The 21968-nt window shown below is 38.2% G+C and overlaps 1 protein-coding gene across 1 annotated transcript in view; it reads right to left on the bottom strand.

Moving 5' to 3' along the window:
* GCA (grancalcin, EF-hand calcium binding protein) overlaps nucleotides 1-9770 on the bottom strand; it is a 17444-nt gene extending 7674 nt beyond the window's left edge. The window contains exons 1-3 of the mRNA XM_005859374.2: nucleotides 9602-9770; nucleotides 4954-5127; nucleotides 1724-1793 (exon numbers count right to left, since the gene is read on the bottom strand). Of these exons, the coding sequence (XP_005859436.1) occupies nucleotides 1724-1793; nucleotides 4954-5127; nucleotides 9602-9628 (271 nt within the window). The 5' untranslated portion in view covers nucleotides 9629-9770. The remainder of the gene's footprint in view (nucleotides 1-1723; nucleotides 1794-4953; nucleotides 5128-9601) is intronic.
* Between the last annotated feature and the right edge of the window lie 12198 nt (nucleotides 9771-21968).

The following is a 21968-nucleotide window of genomic DNA, read 5'->3' as shown; positions in this document are numbered from 1 at the left end:
TGACAGGGGGTGGCGCCGCAACCTCCCCATCGACCCTGCCTTGAGTGTGACAGGGGGTGGTGCCCCAACCCCCCAATTGGCCCTACCCTGAGAGTGAGTGAGGGTGGCATCGCAACCTCCCGATCCGCCCTGCTCTGTGCATGACGGGGCGGCGCCCCAACTCCCCAATCGGCCCTGCTCTGAGCCTGACCAGGGGCTGCACTTAGGGATTGGGCCTGCCCTCTGCCACCCGGGAGCAGGCCTAAGCCAGCAGGTCGTTATCTGCCGAGGGGTCCCAGACTGCGAGAGGGCACAGGCCGGGCTGGGGGACCCCCCTCGCCCTGCCCCCCGAGTGGACAAATTTTTGTGCACCGGGCCTCTAGTCTAATATAAAAGACAAACAGATGGGGGGGGGGAGGGAAGAAGCAATCTGTTGTAAACAAAGGTTATTTAGAAAGAAAGAAACTTTAAGTCTCAGAGAGATCGTGGAAGATATCACATTCATGAAGAAAAAAAACACACAGATGCTCTTGGATTTTAAGAACATGGCAGTAAACAAGACTCAATAGAAGGTTTAGAAAATAAAGATATGGAAATGTCCTCCCAAAATAGAGGAAAAGAAGAAGTAGGAGAAAATAAGTGATCCATTCCAAATAGCAGGCATTCTAGAAAGAGAAAATAGAGAAAACATCACTGAAGAAAATGTCCCAGAACTAAAGCAAATGAGTCCCAGACTGGGGGTACTTACTGAGTTCCCTACACAACACAACTAGGCACATCACTGTGAACCACCAGACTAGGAACAAACATTTCACAGGCCTCGAGAGAGGAAAGACACATGACATATAGGCAGGACACAGAAAGACAGAGCAACAGTGGAAGCTAGAAACAATGGTACCTTTAAGATTCTAAGTGAAAATTACTTGTAACAGCATTCTACACCTGGCCATTCATTTAATTCTGAGGACAGAATGAAAGCATTTTCAGATGAAGCCTCAAAAAAATTTACCTCCCATGTACTCTTTTAATAGGAAGCTAATGTTATACTTTATAGAATTAAAAAAGATGACAAGAGATGAAATAAAGGGAAGATCCAACTCCAGAGAGAGAAAGATAGCTCCCGAACAATGGTGATGAAATGCCAGTGTGACAGCTCTGCACAGAGTAGAGCACAATAGGAAGCTCCAAGATGATGATTAATTTCAGGAAAGGAAAGTTATGTAAAATGGAATATTAATCATACCTACCGCAAGACATAAGAAGAGCACTTAGATAGTAACAAAAAGGCAAATACTGATTGTCGACCTAACGTAAATTATTATATCGCTGTGCTGAATGGATGGGAGGATGGGTAGGGCTCCTGTGTGGAGGGCAGGGACAAGGGTGAGTTTAAGGTTGAGAGTTAAATCCTCATGCTCCATAGTAGACCTCCACTGATAATCATTAAAACTGAAAAGCAATAGTGATTTAAAAAGCATGCTGTTTTGAGATCTGGAGGCAAATTTCAAAACAATCAGCTGAGAAAGTTGAAAGATATTTCCTCTGTGAGTGGTTAACACTGGGGAGAGAGCAATGAACAATGAACAGTTATTTTCATAACAAACTTTGAAGAATTATTTGACTCTTTAAACTACGTGCATGTATATCTGTGATAAAAAAAATTGTAAAGTAGTATAAGTATGGGTGCAAAATGTTAGGATATGAATTTCTTATTCCAATTGGGGGGGGGGTGGGAGGATCTCACGAGAATAAGTTCCACTAATTCCAGACTGTGTCAAACATTTCTGAAGTTCTTCTGCATCCACTTCACCATCCTGTTAAAATAATTATAACTTGATTTAATGTACAGTTGTACAAATGCACATTAAAGTGCTAACTGTCCATCTAGACCAGCGGTTCTCAACCTGTGGGTCGCGACCCCTTTGGGGGTCGAATGACCCTTTCACAGGGGTCACCTAAGACCATCAGAAAACACATATATAATTACATATTGTTTTTGTGATTACTCACTATGCTTTAATTATGTTCAATTTGTAACAATGAAATTGGGGGTCACCACAACATGAGGAACTGTATTAGGAAGGTTGAGAACCACTGATCTAGACCAATCAATAAATATGCATTCTTCACAATATTACTCTATTATCAACTACAAAATAATAGATGACTTTTATAGCAAAGGCATATTACAGAACATCATGAACTATAAATAATTTTTCACAATCGAATTATAATCTATTAATTTTTGAAGCATCTCAAATATAATTTAATTTTTCTACTTCTAGGAAACGGCATAATCATTCTACACAATAATAGCTCAAAATAATATCTTGGGGGAAACACTGGACCTCTACTTAAATTAGTTGGAAAAATACCTACAATGGAATTTTTAAGAAAAATCTCAAAACTTTCCTTTCATGCCTATTTTGGGGGGAGATTATTTCTAATGAATATTGAAGAAGAAAATATATTTTCCCTCCAAAACTATTACCCCCAGCAAAATTTTAGAGTTCCGCACATTTTGTTAGTAATCTTCTGATTATTGCCCAAACATCTTGGCTTGAACTTATGGAAAATATGTTTTTAATACAAATAAGAAATCACAATGGAAGTGAAACAGGTTGAGGAGTCTCAGGTTTCAGTACCTCATCCTATTTTCTAATTTAAAAAAATATATAGAGGAGAATAATTTACTTGGAGGCATCAAATACATTGTCCGAATGCCAAACAATAGCTCTGAGAAAGGATCAAGGGGACAAATTCAAAATGTACTTTGTAGGACCAAAGAAACAACAACAACAAAACTTTGAAAAACTATGGCTAAGAATTATTATAAACACTCATATTCTGATCTTTAGCTTAGATTTCCTTATACGAAAACTTCTTCTCAATGAACCAACCATGTAGTACTGTTTAGTACTACACAGCATCTAAGTGGTTGTCTGTCTGTCATGCATGTTTTTGTAATCTTGTTTACATAATTTTAAATGTATTATAGAACTGTATACCTGAAATCTATATAATTGTATTAGCCAATGTCACCCAAAAAATTTCAATAAAAAAATACATTTAAAAAATTAAATTCTGTAGTTAGAAAATAGTCTTTTAAAAAAATCAGCCATATTTTAAATTGTGGACACAATCGAGGTGGGAACAATCACAAAACCACTACACAAGGAAGGGCGACATGGGGAAGGAAAGGGATAACATGGAAGGGGGACCAAAAGAAGGGAGGAAATACACAAGAACTCCAAGCAAAATAAGTTTATGAACCAAAAGTCGAAAGTATATGGAAAAATCTAATGGTCAACAAGACAACCAACAAAAATTAACAATTTTAGAACAAACCCATACAAGATGAAATTAATTTTATAGAGCAATCATTAAATCAAGTATGTTAAGAAAATGAAGAGAAGTAACCAAATAAATATCTTCCATTTAGAAAGAATACAAAATTAATTTAACAAATATTTATTAAGCAACCTACTATGTACAAGCATCATTAATAGGACTAGTTATCTAACATTGTTCAAAACAAATTCCTCACCTTCATACAGTTTACATGTTAGTGGTGGGAGAGAGACAATAAAGAAGAAATTACTTTGATGATATTAAGTGATAAGGGGAAAATACAGCAGAGTAAAGGTAATAAGGAATGTGTGCAGTGGCCCTGTGGAGTAAAAAAGATCTCACAAGAATAAGTTCCACTAATTCCAATAAGTTCCACTGTGTCAAACATTTCTGAAGTTCTTCTGCATCCACTTCAGAAGTGGAAGCAGTGTGCACACTAAAGTTAAAGGTGTTGCTATTATTGAAATTCAGGATGTGTGTGTGTGTGCATGTGTGTATGTTTGTGTGTTTATGAAGGTACGAACCAGAATTTCCTCAAATCAACTGATGATTAAATCATCACTGTTCAGAAAACATCATCCTATAAAAAGGAACACTGCAGAAAGCTTTAACTGGGCATTTCTTGTAGAGCATCATAAATTATATGGCCTATTAAAAAAGAATACAACTATAGTGGTGAGTTCAGTAATTGGGTTGTAGAAGCATAATATGTAAGTCTGATATTTTGAATTGGGTTGTAGAAGCATAATATGTAAGTCTGATATTACACCTGATCCTAAAGCTAGGCAAAATTCAACATATGAAAGAATTGTCTAAATATTTGAACTAAAAAATTAAAAATGAAATAGTTTATGTACTCATTCAACACATGTATTGAATGACTAATATATTCCTAGTGTCAACTTGGTAGGGGACAATATTGCAAGAGCCATCTCTTCATGGAGTTTAACTACACAAAAGCACAAGACTATGGAAAAATTGAGGCAAGTATCAAACAGCACAAACATAGAAAATCATTGTTGAAAACTGTTACACTGTAATAGATCAGAAGTCAAATAAAAGTCTCTAAATATATATGTCCAGTTCCTGTTTTAAATAGTAATTTTATAAAATGAATTTATTATATAGTAAGTTATAGATAACATGTTTATTCTCAGTAATACCACTCAAAAGTTCTTTGCAGATAAGAATGGTATAATGTAACAAGATTGCATTTAGCTGCAAACAATAAAAAATGCTATTAAAGGGGCTTAAACAACTAAGGGTTTATTGTTTTCTACAAGACGCCTAGAGCAAGATAGAACTTGACTCTATGGCAACTTAGTGATGTCACCAATCTGTACTTGTAGATATCTTTTTCCAAATCCTCTCTGGCTCACTCTCCACATACCACCCTGGTTCCACTTTTGGTTAAGTGAACTATGTGTCAGGGATCATGCTAACAGACTTTTTAAAATAAAATGACTACCTCATCTCTGATCTCAGGAAGAAAATTAGTCTAGAAAGGTTTAAAATACAAATTTGATATACATTTTAAATGATACACTAAATAAAAAAAGTGGGCATGTCTTTAAACAGCAATCATTTTTAACTGATATTTGTGCAATGTATTTAGCATCTCACCTGTCCAGCAACAGCGGTAAAGTATGTCCACATGGGGTCTTCGGCTGAGGAGTAATTGTTCAAGTAAGCGGGGTGTCCGGGGTATCCACCAGGGAGCACCTGTGGTCCTGTTCCTGGCACTGGCTGTCCCATCTGCATCTGCATTCCTGGCATCTGACCAATAAAATTTCCAAACTAGAAGAGTGAAAAGGGAGGAAGTTATTATCACAAAATGCTACCTATTACCCACTAACGTTGGTTTAAAAAGAAATATTTATGAGCAGTCCATTGCAGTGCAGAAACAGAGTTACTGAAAGCTTCCAAATTCACTATCACAAAAGCTGTTAGCTCCAAAATGCTAGATGTTCCATAATTGGACCTAATTCCATTCATTAACATGTTATCCAGAATTAAAAGAACTGTGAAAGAAAAAAAAAATCTCTAGCCACTAAGAACTCAATCTGATAGATGAACACACATAATTTGAAAAAGTGTTTACCATAATCAACACTAAAATAAACAAAAATAAAAAGTGTAAGAAAATTCATCTACAGAAAAACTAACAAGTAGTATAACTCAAGACACATACTTAGAAGAATGCATGGTAAAATACAATGAAATTGTGAATAAATCAAGGGAAACAGGGTAGGACTGAAATATCTGCTCCATCAAAAAAAATTTTTTTTAAGGAAGAAATCAATGAACAGATCAATAAATTGATAATTTAACCATGGTCCTTTTCAAAACTAAAAGTAACAACAAGAATACAAACAATAATAATACAGAGCTAATATTTTTGATAGCTTTTTATATCCCAGGTACTACTGTTCTAAGTACTTTCCATCCATTATGTTATTTGATTTTCCAACAACCCTATGAGGTATAAAAGTACTATGTCCTTTTTGCAATTGAGGACCTGAAACTTCAGGAGGCTTCCTGAATTGGTTAAGGTCAGAAAACTAGTAAGAAGTAGATCATGATTCAAAAATAGACAGTATGACCCAGAGGCTACCTACTGTTTGTTTCCTGCTATATGTGTGGTTCCTCTTTTCTTTTCAATTGGAACTTGGTACACATTATTAATAACTTTAAAAAGATAACTTTACTCAGTTTTTTTTTTTGGTTGTTTTTTTTTTTTAGTGTGAAGGAAGTATAAAGATAGTTCATTATTCCATTTTGGGTGTGTTTTTTCCTTTTTATTGAACTTATTGGGGTGACACTGGTTAACAAAATTATACAGGTTTCAGGTGCACAATTCTACAACACATCATCTGTACTCTGTACTTTGTATTTACCATCCCAAGAAAAGCTTCCATCCATTTATTCGCCCATACCCTCCTCCACCTTCCTCCATCCCCCCACCTCTAACCCCGGGGAATTACCACATTGTGGTCTGTGTTCAAGAGTTTTTTCCCCTTTCTTTTTTGCTCAATTCCTCCACCCTCCTCCACACCTAGCTCCCTCGCCACAGCCAGTCAGCCTGGTGTCTGTCTGTGAGTCTGTCTCTATTTAGTGTTCAAGAGTTTTTTCCCCTTTCTTTTTTGCTCAATCCCTCCACCCTCCTCCACACCTAGCTCCCTCCGTCACAGCCGTCAGCCTGGTGTCTGTCTGTGAGTCTGTCTCTATTTTGCTTGTTAGTTCATTTTGTTCATTAGATTCCAGAATCATATGGTATTTGAATGAAAATATTTTTCACTTACATTCTTTTTTTCATATAGTGCTGTCTTGAAATTTTTTTAAAATTACAGTTGGCATTTAATATTATATTAGTTTCAGGTGTACAGTGTAGTGCTTAGATATTTATATAACTTACTAAGTGATCTCCCAGATAAGTCTACTACCTGCAGACACCATATATAATTATTATAATATTATTGATTATATTCCCTATGCTGAACTTCACATTCCCATGACTATTTTGCAACTGCTAGTTTGTAACTTCACTTGCATTCTTTAAGGGTCAGTAGAGATTGCCAGAGGCAAAAAAGATTAAGATAAAGGGCAAAGAAGATAAAAGATAGAGACTTTTTGAGGTACTCTGAAAAGCCCTGGGCAGGGATGTGGTAAGAGCAAAAGTATGGAGGAAGTATTAGAGTTCCAGGAAACTTCCTCAGGAGGTGGTCAAAACATATATAGATTCTGAAGCAATGAAGTACAAGAAAGGAAACAGTAAGACAATATTAGCAAAAATAAATAGATGTGATTGTTTAAAAGTTGCTTCTTTGAAAAGAAGAGATGGACAGACCAGGTTGACAAATAGTAAAAGGGCCCTACTAGGGCTGGCTCAGTGGATAGAGTATAGGCTTGGGGACTGAAGGGTCCCAGGTTCGATTTCCCCTCAAGAGCATATACCCGGGTTGTGGGCTCAATCCCCAGTAGGGGGCGTGCAGGAGGCAGCCAATCAATGAGTCTCTCATCATTGATGTTTCTATCACTCTCTCCCTCTCTGAAATCAATAAAAATATATTTTAAAAAAAGAAAAGGAGAGTATTTAACCACAAATAGAATTTAAATTTTAAAATATATATTAACAATGCTATGAATACCTTTTTACCAATATATTTGGAAAATGTAGATGAAATGGCCCTTCTAAAATTATAAATATTGACTCAAGGGAGAAAAAAATCTTCCTATTTCTAATAATGGCAGGCTAGGATAATTTAATCAACCTTAGTAATGAAAATAATCCAATGTTGCAAAAATATTATTTTTAAATCATCTTACCAATGGAAGGAAATTTCCAGGCCAATATCTGAGGACAAGTCTAAACCCTGAGGTGAACAGCTTAGCAAAACTCGTAAAGCTTTTGCTCTTTGGGCATGTAGAAATAACCTCCAAGGACAAGGAGTGAAAACAAGTGTTAGGGCATATCCAGGAATTTAGGGCTTACTGGAGACCCTCACCACTGTAAGATTCACATCAGGAAGAAAAACTAAAAGTGTTTTATAAGAAATGAGGTCAAACTAAATCTAAGCATATTAGTGAAAAGCTAATGTTGAGGTGATGCCAAAAGATGACTATGAACCCTTTACTATAGCATCTCCATTTGTTCCTTGGGAGTTGAACACATTTTTTTAAACTAAAGTCAGGCAAGCTATATTACATGAAGAATCTGACCGTATGAATAACCTTCTACCTCTCTTTCCTTCCTGACATGCAGCGTTCACTGCCCCCAAATCCAAAAACATGAGAGCTGGTCGTGGTCAGAGTACAGATGATTGAAAATTATTTGCCATCTCCCCTTTGCAAGGTGGACTTTCTCCATCCCCTTGAATCTAAGCTGGGCCTGTTTCAGCTGTAACTGATAGAATACAGCAGAGGTTGCACGAAGGTCCATTCCAGGCTAAAGACTTCAAGAGGCACTTTCTGTTTCTCTCTTAGAACAAAGCCAGCATAAGGAAGCCCAAGACTCATGTAGAAGGACCCCCATGGAGAACTGGAGCTCCTAGTCATTAAGGCCAATCATAAAAATAGTTTAAAAAATTCATATTTCAAGTTGTCTTCTTGGTAGTGTCAAATGAGTCAACACTGACTGTTACATAGTCAGAGTTATTATCTGGTAACGTGACTGAAGAACAGCTGGGACTTAAAAGCTGTTGGCAATGTCATTTTTACGTTGTTTTGCACATTTTTGAATCCTTAATATTATTTTGGATTCCTAGTTTCTTCCCAGAAATTTTAGTTAAACTAGATGATATAATCTGCAACGCCAGAGAACTCTGTACATATAAACTGTAATATATCGCATTAAGCTAAAAGGAACAAACAAGTTGAGAAGTCAATGTCTCTACTTCATCCCTCAGTTTACTCCCTGTATTTTACATCAGTGTGAAAATTTTCAAATGCTCCCTTGACTAATTGTTGAAGAAGGCGTTACCTTCCTTAGGCATCTTAAAGTCGAAGGGGCCAGGAGGAACTTAGGCCAACTTTTCAACACTGCCATCTGACAGTGCTAAAACCTATATTAAATATTAGTAAAGCTCAATTTCTCTTTCTGGGTTAAAAACAAGTACAATTAAAATTAGAATTATATTATTGTCTACCCACAGCCCAATCAATGGATTATCCCTCATGCACATTTTAATACACAGTGTGCTCCCCCACTTTGGAGATCACTGACATAAACACTGAAGATTGTGCTACTTTCTGAGAAGAAAAGCCAGCCAGCTAGCCACCAGGATACTGCACTTAAAATTTCCAACTCTCAAAGGTGATGCAAAATAAAGAGTTATGTAAGAAAAGAGTAACCCTCCCCCTCCCAAAAAAGTCTAGAAGAACAGATTGCCCTTAGCAGAACAGTAAAGATTAGGAGACATTTAGCGTATCTTCATTTATTCTTAAGGATAGAAAATAAGTGGTCAAAAAAATTCAGAAAGAGGACGTCTAGCAAAACTGAGTGACACATTGGGGGCGGGGCACAGCAGATGACTGGAACAAGAAAAGGGTGCTTTTCCCCGCGCCGTTCCAGGAAAGATGTTTCTAAAAACACATCACACTCTTGGCTACACAAGGACACGCCTCGGGGACCAGGACTCGGACTGCGGGCACAAGAGGCAGTGCAAGAGGCGGCGAAGATTCAGGGGCCGAAGGTGGCCCCGGTCCCTGGGCACCGCCAGCAGGGGCGCCACACCCCGCAGAGCGGTGGCCGCGCGCAGAGGACAGCACTCACCCCTCCTCCGTATCCCGGATAGGCCATGACGAGCGGATCAAGTGCCACTCCGTTCCCCGTCACCCTTCGAGTCTGCGTCCGCCCTGCCGGTGAGAAGCGTAGGTGCAGGTACAAGTGCAAGTGCGGCTGAAAGGCGCACTCCGTCCTTTGCTTCCCCGAGACCTCCCACTGCCGGCACCCAGCCCCGCCCCACTCGGCTCCGATTGGCTGAGTCCCGCCCTTGGGGGCACGCCCCCTTTCCGGAGTCTCAGTCCCACCCCTCTTGTCTCTGATTGGCTTCACGCGCCCAGCTCTTTCCTGCTCGGCTCCCATTGGCTCGCTCAGGTGTCGCGCTCTCCTCACTGAACCACGGAGCACGCTGGCGCGGTTACATCCACCCTCTTTGGAAAGGCTGTCGTCCCCCAAGTTTCTTTAGAAACCCCAGACCGGTCATTACTTCTTTTCACCACCGTTTTTGAGCCGGACTTCCAGATGCACATCTATGAATCTGAAACCTTGTAGAGTTACATTTATTTTTGAATAGCGTTGATGTCACAATAAAAATTTTGAAACCTTTACCCCTGCGCCAAGGCGAGTGCTTCTGAGCTAACACCCACTTGATGTCAAATTTTACCAAAAGGTTATTTGTAGTTTGTTTAGTAGATAAACAGTAACCAGAGTTGCCAGATTTAGGAAATAAAAACATAGGAAATCCAGTTACATTTCGTTTTCTAGTAAACAAGGAATTGTTATAAATGTCTCAAATATTACATGATTTACATGATTAAATGCCTTCACTCCGGCAAAAACTTAAATGCTCAATTCCTTGGTTTATTAAGTAATAGTAGTTGACAGTTCTGCATTACTCCGGAATTCAAATGAATTTTTTAGCCCCTGCTTTAAAAGGACAAGACACACACAGTACAAGGACAGCTGTAGCTTTTGCTTAAAAACACAAGCAAAAGACCAGGATGACATAATTTTGAGTTATTTCTGAATAAGACAACCACAAAAAATATTTTAAAAATACTTTTTTTTGGGGGGGGGTGAGTATTAATTATTCACAGAGGAAATAAACCTTGCAAAGCTGAGTAACTATTGCTCAGCTACCCTACAGAGGAGGAACACGTTGAACCTTGTGAAACCTAATTTTATTAGGAAGCGGCAGAGAGAAAGGAAGATTGCCACCCTTACGAAAGTGTGTGTTAGTTCTTCTAACACAAAAAAATACTTTAACCAATAAGATTAAATTATTGGCACAAATAAGTGTAGAGGGGTGTGGTAAAACTTATATGATAAGAGGAAAGAACACATGATTCATAAAAGTATGAAGTGATAAAGCAGGACAAAGCAAAACAAATTGTTGTAACATTTTACTCTAATTGGTTAACTGTATATTCAAAGACTTAGAAAGCACCGAGGGTTTTATATTTACAATGTCAGTCTAAATCTCTGGTCAGAACTTTTGTGCATCTTCTCTTCAGCACAGTAGCCTTACAGATGCATTATATTTGTGTTATGGTGGGAGTCAAATCTCCATGGTCCTCTTGCATTTTTACAAGTTATAGTTTCCAAGGTAGTAGTTCCTTCAAGGGCAGAGAGATGGTTGCAAGATGGCAAAGATCATCTCTCCCTCCATGTTGAAGTTTGGGTAAGTTTGCTAGCAGGACTTTCCCAAGCGTGACATTTGTCCATTCTAATACACACCCAATGCTTGTGCAGCACCTGCCTAGCAGCTCCAATTTGCCTCCTAGAATTTGGGAGCCAGAGGAATCTAAGAGAGTCTGAAGTGCATGCTCCCTATTGTGCTGTGAGCAGTCAAGTCCTTTGTCTCCTACAGAGGAATCTCACGCCTTTTGTCAACTTCTATGAAACTGTAGCAGGCTACTTAGTAGTTTGCAAATAGGATAAAATAACAGATCCTTCATAGTTCTTAGCAATTTATCTCTTAGACAAAGAGCTACCCAGAGTTCCTATTAAAGGGTAGCAGAATATGCCACTCCCCAATATGCCACTTTCATATAATGATTTTTTTTTTACTGAAAACAATTGAAAAAAAATAAGAAAAACTTTCTGCTCTCTATTTGCTTAAAAGCAGGACATAAGTTTATAAATGTGACCCTCCTCATACTGCAAGACAACATTAGAAATGGAGAAAGTAGAGACTTAAATCTACATAACAAATCTTGCACTTATTTATTCTGCTTTTCCTAGTAGCCTTCCTATAGTCTTCTCCACACTTTTTCTTTTCTCTTTAGCTGAAGATGGTATTTAAGATGAAGTTCTAATTCACCTCTGAGAGTTATTCATTTTTCCCTTGGTATCTCCAATGTATACATGAGGATACATGTCAATAAACTTCTGAGCTTTTTCTCTTGTTAATCTGTTTTTTATTACAGAGATTGATCTCAATCCAGAACTCAAAAGAGTAAAGGGGAAATTATTTTACCTCCAGTACACTACCATATGAGATACAGAAAGGATTTTTAACACTCCAGTATGCAGTATCTCTCTCTCTCTCTAAACCCAGTATTTCAAATTAAAAATTTTGTAGCATAGGAATTTGAAAATTCAAATGAGTGTACAAAGAGTTTTTAAAAAATATTAGTAGTGAAAATTTGCCTCCATGATTCAGTTAGTATTGTATGAACAATATAATTTTATAAAAATGTAGTGTATACAAACAATTTTAAATTGTACATTTTTCTTTTCAGAAAATACTTCACTATTATATGAAAATAACTATAGAGTGAATACTATATAACAGGAACTGTATGTTGTGAGGTGTTATTCCTCAAAATAACTCCATCAGTTATATACTATTACTATCTCCTCTGTATAAATGCATAAAGTAAGGTCAAGAGTTGTAATCACTTGCCCATAGTTGCATAGTTGATAGCAAAGTTGAGATTAAAGTCCAGGAAATTTGGCTGCAGAATTTGGTCTATTAAACAATGCATTTCTGCTTCCCTTACTAACCCCACCAAACTGTTTCAAAATATAATAAAAATTATCCTAAATAATAAAACCCTAATATGCAAATTGACCAAATGGTGGAATGACTGGCAGAACGACCAGTCGCTATGATGCACACTGACCACCAAAGGGCAGATGCTCAATTCAGGAGCTGCCCCCTGGTGGTCAGTGAGCTCCCACAGCGGGGGCGGCGCTCAGCCAGAAGCTGGGCCCATGGCTGGCAAGGGCAGCAGCAGTGGCGGGAGCCTCTCCTACCTCCACTGCAGGCAGGTGGTATGGAGCGAAGGGTTCTGTACTGTGAAAGCCCTGGACTGCAGAAGGGTGCAGGCTGGGCCCCTGGACTGCAGAAGGGTGCAGGCCAGGCTGAGGGGACACACACACACACACACACACACACACACACACACACACCAGTGCACAAATTTTGTGCACTGGGCCTCTAGTCCTATATAATAAAAGGCTAATATGCAAATTGTTCTCCCTCTGGAGTTTGGGAGACTGGGAATTCGATTGCTTGCTATGATGTGCTCTGACCACCAGGGGGTGGTACGGAACATGGTGGGGACCAGCTGTGGCAGTGAGGGACTGAGGGAGCGAAGGGAGGAAGAGTCAGGGAGACAGTGAGGCAGGGAACCTGATCGGCCCTGATCTCCGGCCAGGCCTAGGCACCCTACCTGTGTACGAATTTCGTGCACTGGGCTTCTAGTTTACATTATAAGAGGAAAAAGTTTAAAGAGTAGAAAATGGCACGTCAATAAGTAGAGAAATAGATAAGAAAATGCATGTTTTTTACTAAGATTTGCCAATGTAATTATTTCTCTTACATAGCATCTATGCTTTCTGATCACTACGTTTTCATGATTATATCTACTTGTGATATTTCTTCCAGTTCTTGGTGGTCTTTGGTCTTATTATAAGTTTAGATATTCAGTTATCCAGTACATTTACCAGTACAATATAATCACTGATGTAACTATGGTCCCCTTTTCTATTTGTTGCCACCTCATTATCTTTTTCCCTCTATGTGGGTATTTTCTTTCTCCCTCTCTTTATAGGTGGGGAAACAGGGCCATGAGAGACAAGAGTAAAATTTACTGCTCCTCAGCAAATTTCAGCTTCAGAGCAGAGCCTACCTATCTCATAGAAATAATTTCTATGTTCTATGCCAAATATTATAACAAGACATATAACTATACCCAGCTAATGAAAAACAACATTCATAGAGCTTATTTTATATCACTAAGAAAGTTTACTTAGATCAATAAATTTATTTATTCAACAAATATCAATTGAACATCCACAATGTAAAACTACTTTAGTGAAGAAAAAATAAAATCCAGCAGTGGTGTTGGGGAGATGCTCTTGCCCTGTTGGAGCTTATATTCTAACAGGACTAACAGACAATAATAAGTACATTATATAGTATGTTAGAAGATGATAAAAACTATGGAACAAGAGGAAAATAAAAATGGGTAGGGTTAGAGAGGTGACAGAGTAAGTTGCAGTACTAAATAGGATGCTAAAAGTAATCTCTTTATGAAGGTCTGGTTTGAGCAAAGACTTAAAAGACATCAATGAGTTAGACATGTAGTTATTAGACCTATAGGAAGAATATTCCAGGCAGAATTTGAGTTGTGGTCCTAAGGCAGAAGGCTGCTGACCTGTTTAAGAAACAGGAATGAGGTCAGTGCATCTGGTGTGGATTGAGCTAGAGTGGAAGTCATGAGAGTGGTTACAGTGCAGGAATATTGGAGCAGATCAGTAGAGCTTTTATGGGTCATTGTAAAGACTTTATTTTGTACTCTGGTGCGATAAGAAGACACTTAAAGGTTGGAGCCTTAGTGAGATATGGTATAACTTATTTTTAAAGGATCACTGAACTCTGTTGACAGTAGACTGAAGGTTGGAGCAGATCAGTAGAGCTTTTATGGGTCATTGTAAATACTTTATTTTGTACTCTGGTGAGATAAGAAGACACTTAAAGGTTGAAGTCTTAGTGAGATATGGTATAACTTATTTTCAAAGGATCACTCTGTTGACAGTAAACTGAAGGGGTTAGTGTAGAGGCAAGGGGATCTCTTAGCAACCTGTTGGTAATTTAGAAATGACGGTGACTTACCAGGGTGCTGCCGTTAACATGGCAAGAAATGGTGAGATTATTTTCTATTTTTAAGATAGACTCTCAGGGATTACTGTTTGTTTTGGATCTGCCCTTTAATGACATGGTGACAAAGATTCTCTCCTTGACCAAACTTTAGCCAGGTTCTTCTGAGCTCTCTTCTTGATTAGGCCTTAATCCTCGCCTATAAGGGCTTGGACAAACACTAACATGGTTTCTGACAGCTCAAGGGTGCATTCCCAGGATGACCCTGGCTTCCTTAAAATGCCTACCTGACAAAACTCAAGGCTTCTGAAAGACTTTACTGTTTGCTCCAGCCAATACCTGAAGACAGGGTCCTGTCTCCTGGTTTTTGTGAGAGGGTCAGAGCCTAACTTCAATAAGCACCAGTTAGAAAACCCAGATGGGTTTCATAGGACTCAGCCCCTCTTTCTGCTTTTTGTACTTTTTCACTTCCCTCTCTGTAGAGAGCCCCGACTTGCCTTTCTCTATTCCTGTTTCTCCCTTTAAAATACCTGATTTCCTCTATACAAATCAAAATTCAGTTCAGTTCACACACTGGACTCTTTTTATTAATATTATTATTTCCCTATTACTAATAGTATATTACCGATTAAAATCATCCTTCTCACTTTAACTAAGGTCTTTGTTTATCTTTGTCAATGGTGAAGAATGGAGGAATGTTTGGGATGGCCAAATCAAAAATCAATATGGGACATATTAGATTTGAGACGTCTATGAGACTTGGTGACAGTGTCAGGTAGGTTGTTGATCTAAGAGGCTAGCTAGGGTAAATAGTTTAGCTAGTAAGGGTGCCTACCAACCACCCGGCATCTGCATTTTGATGAACCTTGTTATTCTCCACTTGATACATATGCAGCACCTGTAGAGAAGCAGTAGAGAACTTAGTGGAAGGTATTGCTCCAAAGTGGACCTAAAATGAAAATTAATTGCTAATGCTGATAATGAAAGTGAAAGTGGCCAAAGAAATTACTGCCTTTTTGATATCATTGTTCATAAAAAGTAATGAATAATAGTAGAAGTAGCTTTATGACCTAGTGCATTAAAAGTGTAACTTATTATATTTGCAAATGGTTCTGGCAATTTTTAAATCCATGTAGCTTGAGAAACTATACACAATGTCTTAGCCAGCTTGCTACCATAACAAAATACTGGCGATTGGGTGGCTTAAGCTACAGAAATTTATTTCTCACAGTTGTGGAGACTAAAAGTCTGAGATCAAGGTTTCAGCAAGGTCAGTATCTGGAGAGAACTCTCTTTGTGTTGCAAATGAACTAAATGGAAGGGAGCCTAGGAAAGGAATACTATAACCTCACTCTCATTCCTGCCTCTGATCTCGTGCCAGTGTTTCCATTGTCTGATCTCAGAAGCCAGAGGAAAGGGGAGTTTATGGATTACATCCATTAAGGTCAGCCTCCCAAGGAACAGGAGGATGTGGAGGAGAATGGAGCATGGATCTTCAGAGGCTAGTGGAAAATACCAAATACAAGGGGAAAAAAGGAGTTCCCCAACGTACACTCACAATCCTGCCAAAATTTAACAACTCTTCAATTAGCGAGTCAACCTATGTAATTTTTCTGTATGGCAAAAATCCACATCCATTGTACAAAGTAAATATAGAATAATTATACTGAATGGTGACTCTCTGTTTAATTAAATTCCAATACTTGATTGAGCAACTAGGCTATGTAAACAAAAGAGAGTGAGAGAGAACCTAGATTTTTATTCAGCCACCATGATTCCAACACAGACTTGAGCCACCCATTACAAGAAGCACTATGGCAACCAGCCCAGGGAAAAGGGATGGGAAGGTGGGAGAAAGGAGGATGTAACCTAGCAACAGAATCTTTAGGACACGGTTTGCTCATAAATTGCAGAAATGGTAGTTAGTGATATCAGAAAACATAATTAAATGAAGAAAAAGTACCAAAAAGGGATGAGTAGGGGCATAGAAAATATCTGAGCATGTGGGTAATAAATATCAAGTATTTAAATCTAAATTCCTGTGTAAAATGTCTTTCTATACATTATTTTACGTAAATAAATGTGCACATAAAGTGAAAACTGTTTATAAGGAAACAAAACTGATTTCTATTAGAAAACCATGTGCCTAAAATATAGCCTTTTCAGTATAAAGTTGAAAATTAAATGATTATGATCTTAACCTTGAAAGGATTAAGTAAGCAAAACCTGTATCTTCAAGCTTACAAACCTGTCATAGTTTTTAGATCGCCTTTGATATTTCTCCTGACTGACATTTGGGAAACATTCATGTAGAAAACCGTCAGCTAACCATATCATGCAGATAGTAAATTAATACCAATATCAGGTTAGGAGAATTTCTCTTTATTAACTCCACTGATTTCATTCATTCACATATGTTCTCTATTTCAAAAAAGTATGTTAACTGGTGTATTAACTATATTTTCTTTTTTTCTGTGTTCTTGATGATCTGGCATCTGGGGCCTGGCTGACTGGAAAGTTGCTGCCCGCCTTGGCCTGGTAGCTCAGTTGGTTAGAACATCATTCTGATAAGCCAAGGTTGTGGGTTCAAACCCTGGTTAGGGCACATACAAGAATCAACCAATGAATTAATGCATAAGTAAGTGGACAACAAATCAATGTTTCCCTCTCTCTCTCTCTCTCTCTCTCTCAAATCAATACAAATTTAGATAAATAAGTAAATAAGAAATCTGCCTTAAAAAAAAAAAAGAGAGACGTCCCCTCCCATGACCTGCCAATTCTTAGAGAGCAAATGAATCACCAGGGAGTGTGCTCTTGCACAGGCAAACTATCCAATCCAGAGCCCACACCCTGAACTCTATCTCTTCATTTTGGGTCTCACACTCCAAGAGGCAGTATTCCTCTGCACTACTCTCCCCAGCAGCAGACACCAGGCAACTGTGGAGAGCCTGTATGCCCCAGAGCCTGCTGAACTTATGCAAACTAGCCAATTTTAACCCCCTTTACCTTGCCATTCCCATGGAAACTAAAATAAAGGCTCTGGCCCATGCTTCCTCTTGATTCTTCTGCCTCCTGACTGACTCTATTTCCCCATGATTTGGTATGTCCCTCGTCTTGGACACAATAACAAACTGTTTTTTCATTGGCAGTCATCTCCTGAGCTATTGTCCGCATCATACTGGAATAATAAAACCTACATTTTAAAACAATTGGTTCTTCGTCATTGTCTATGCTCTCATAGAAACTATGCAATAAATATTTTAGAGGTTGATGCTTGACTCCAAGGAAGTTCATCTGTTGACTGTGTGATATTGGGCAACATAAGACAACTTCTATGAATCTTGGGTCTTCCTTTGCACAATGGGGATATTCCCTACTAGAAAATCAATTAGTTCTCTTTATGTTTTCTGCTTTTATAAAATAGAATAGTTTAAGTTTATACCTAGTGATAGCCACGGTTTTTTTCTTCCCATTGAGATATATAGATTGCCTCTTTTTTCTGTTACCTGTCAAAAAATTTATAGTTGTACATAATTACAATTTTACTTACTTGAAACCAACCCAACCCGTTTGATATAGTTAAGGTTTAACAGTAAAACTCCACAAGGTGGCGGCAGAGGCAACACCATCACCAGCGGGCCGCTGCGGCAGAGAAGAGCCTAAGGAAGAAAGCAAGGGGAGGCTTTCTCACTTAGTTCCTTTCTGGGAAGAGAGTGAATACAGCGGAATGTCTAAGACTGCCCTGGGCGGCTTTGTGTCTGAGGAGCCATTGTGTCGTTAAGGTTTCAGGGAATGTAATGAGCCATAGACAGAGCTTGCCCACCCGTCCCAGAGAAGGGGGCCTAGCTTTCAGAATCATTTTGTGAGGAAGCTCAGGTGTTCTCTATAATTCACGGGGGTGTCCCACTAATATTAAATGTTAATATTATTTTTAATCCCTAATTAACAACATGCTTCATATGTACGTATACACAGGCAGTCTATTCCTGAAAAACAAAATATTTCTGAAATGTATAAAATCAGATTTCACTCAGCCCATGCTTACTGCCTTACTTACATTAATCAAACTATAAAAATCATCATCCTTCATCTTGAAGTATCTTAAAGTAGATCATTTATAGTAATAAAGTAATTTAGACTCTGCTATAATTAAAAAAAAATCTATCTCATGGGAAAAGATGTCCCTCTTGATATTTTTACTGCATTTGAGGGAGAAAGAATTGATGAAATGACCATTTGCACTAAAGTTCTAAAATTTTGTACCAGTCCTAAGGGGGAAGAACTGTGCAAGCTCCTCTGGAGCTGTTAAATCTATGCACTCTCAACACAAATATGCATAGATGTGAAAATGTAACTCAGATATATACATACATCCTAATTAGAAATTCAGAGGGGAAAAAATTAGTTCTTTAGGAGTAATTGAGATGCATTTTTATAAAATATTTTCAGTGTTTTGAAGTATTATAACATTTAAATTTATTTCATTTTAATTATAAATTTAAATTATACAATTTAATATATTTTATACAATGTGATATAATTTGGAGCCTCAATAAATCAGTCTGTCATCCTTTCATTCTTTTACCGATTTTACTCATGCATTCTTTCATTTATAACAGTAGCACATAATAGAATTAAAGTCCCTTTCCAGCCCTAGCTGGTTTGGCTCAGTGGATAGAGTGTCGGCCTGTGGACTGAAGGGTCCCAGGTTCGATTCCTGTCAAGGGCACATGCCCGGGTTGCAGGCTCGATCCCCAGTGTGGGGCGTGCAAGAGTTAGCCGGTCAATGATTCTCTCTTATCATTGATGTTTCTAGCTCTCTCTCTCTCCCTTTTCTCTTCCCCTGTCAAATCAATAAAAATATATTAAAAAATAAAATAAAGTCCCTTTCCATCCCTCAACAATATGGTATACTGGTTCCAGAACTTGCCCAGCTTCTCTAATATTTATTTGATTCTATGAAAAATTGATGGGGTAAAGGCAGCTGACCATCCAAAACTCATATTGCTACTGGTTGGGCCTATATAAGTGTGAGATAGTCTGAGAAGGCTCGGATACAACAGTTGTAGTTTTGTAAGAATTCTTGCCAGGCTGGAGTGGCTCAGTGGGTTGAGCATTATTTTGTGCACCAGAAGGTTGCTGGTTTGATTTCTGTCAAGCCACATACATGGGTTGTGGGTTTGATCCCAAGTTTTTCTTTCTCTCCCTTTTCCTCTCTCTAAGCATATCCTCAGGTGAGGATTAAAAAAAAAATTAACATGAATGATGTTCTGATCTCCTAGCACAGAATTTTTAAAATATCTTCCCAAAAATATGGAACTCCAAAATATATAGCCAATAAAACTTGACCTGCTCTCTTTGGAGTTGAATTCGGGCCCAAAGCCTCCTAGCCCATTTAGCCTCTCCATCACCTTCTATAGTATCACTATGTTACATTAAGTTTCCTCAAAGTAGTTAGAATTGGTCACCTAGGGCACAATAACTTGCAGTTAACAGTGGCTATGCAATTGAGTTTAATGCTGCATGGAATATGAATGTCCTGATAATCTTTCTTACTTCCCTCTTTATGGTTGGTAAAGTATGAGAAATTTCATTTATTTACTGTCAGCAAGACAGTATCCGTGATATAAGGCTTCCTTCTCTGTTCCTCTTTCTCTTTGCTAAACCATAGATTGGAGAACTATCAGGATCTGGGTAACAGTGAGGCATGAGATGAGTAAAATTTTTTTTCAGTCACTCAGAGTCAGATTTCCTTGTTACTTTCTCTTTTCACAGACTTTAGGCGACCTTTTTAGTTGAATTCATATGTGGTCAGTTTTTTCCAAATATAAGTTAGAGATTTATATGAAGTGTCCACGGTGTTACAGTCATGAAGATCTAATGTGGTCAGTTTTTTCCAAATATAAGTTAGAGATTTACATTCTGAAGTGTCCACGGTGTTACAGCCATGAAGATCTTTATTTTCTATGATACATAATAGATTTCATTTGTTCTAAGCAAATATCTGACAATGCCTAGGTCAATGGATTTTGCAGATAAATGTTCCAAACTGCAGCATCATTTTTCATAAATAGTTGAATATGTATATTCATTTATATTATAGCTTTAGCTAAACTGAGCTAGTATGAGTGATTCAGGAATAAGTCTAAAAAGCACAATTGAGTTTCCTAAAGCTTCCTGGTTAGACCAAGAAACTATCAACCTACTCGCTAAAATTTGTTTTCTAACCCCCAAATCACTAGTTTTGGTGCTTTCACAGCCATTGGTGGATATGTGCAAAGCAGTGAAAATTTGAGTCATCTGAATTGCATGTTCCCAGCTAAGGTTGAACAAGGCGATACTCTGCCTTTTAATTTCAGCTCTAATACTGTAAACACATGTCCTTTTCATGGTATATTTGCTGCCAATTTTTTTTGCAGTTTTATGCTTTTTGTTGGTGGTTTTACTGTTTAAAAATGAATAGTTCTGAAGAGTTATCTAATGTTTCTAAGCACAGAAACACTGTGATGTACCTCACAGAGAGAATGTCACCTAAGCTTCATTCAGGTATGTTACAGTGTTGCTAACTATGAGTTCAATGTTAATGAATCAACATATGTGAAATAAGGTGTCTTTAAACAGAAACACACATAGGAAAGCAGGGTTATGAATGAATTGATTTTAGAAATATTGTGACCAGAAGCTTGTAGGAACCTATTTCTGGATTTCTCCAGGAGCCATGGTTCAGTATTCTCTAATTCACTGCTCCCTACAACTTCATAGAACATAACAGCTGTGAGTAATGAGACTCCACTGTACTCTGAGTTGGCCCTCCGTTAGTGAAGGCCCTAATTTCTAGTTCTCAACTCTGGCTGAAGAGTGGAATCACCAGTGGAACTGAACGGGAAATATAACTGACATTAAAGTTCCAATCACGGAGATTCTGACGCAATGAATAGGTGTATACGTCTTTCCATGTGAATCTAATATGGGGCTAGGCTTGCGATCATTTCCTAGCTTACTTTGCTGCCACAAGAGAATTGAATGGCTGCGTTGGTTCTTCCTTTTGGGGATACTCTTCAGGGTAATGAGTGTGCGCAAATAGGAAAACTACCTGGAGAACAAGTTTTCTAGCCTTCGGTGGACCGTGTTTATATTATCATCTTTATCCTATCTAATAAAAGAGAAACATGGTAACTAACTGTAACTTCACTACCCTTCCCATTGGCTAATCAGGGTGATATGCAAATTAACTGCCAACCAAGATGGCGGCCGGCAGCCAGGCAGCTGAAGTGAACAGGGAGGCTTGCTTGCTCCAGTGACGAAGGA

The sequence above is a fragment of the Myotis brandtii genome, unplaced genomic scaffold (genome assembly GCF_000412655.1).
Source record: "Myotis brandtii unplaced genomic scaffold, ASM41265v1 scaffold125, whole genome shotgun sequence".
Classification (NCBI taxonomy): domain Eukaryota; kingdom Metazoa; phylum Chordata; class Mammalia; order Chiroptera; family Vespertilionidae; genus Myotis; species Myotis brandtii.
The sequence above is the reverse complement of the archived record's forward strand: the minus strand, read 5'-3'. Positions and strand labels throughout refer to the sequence as shown.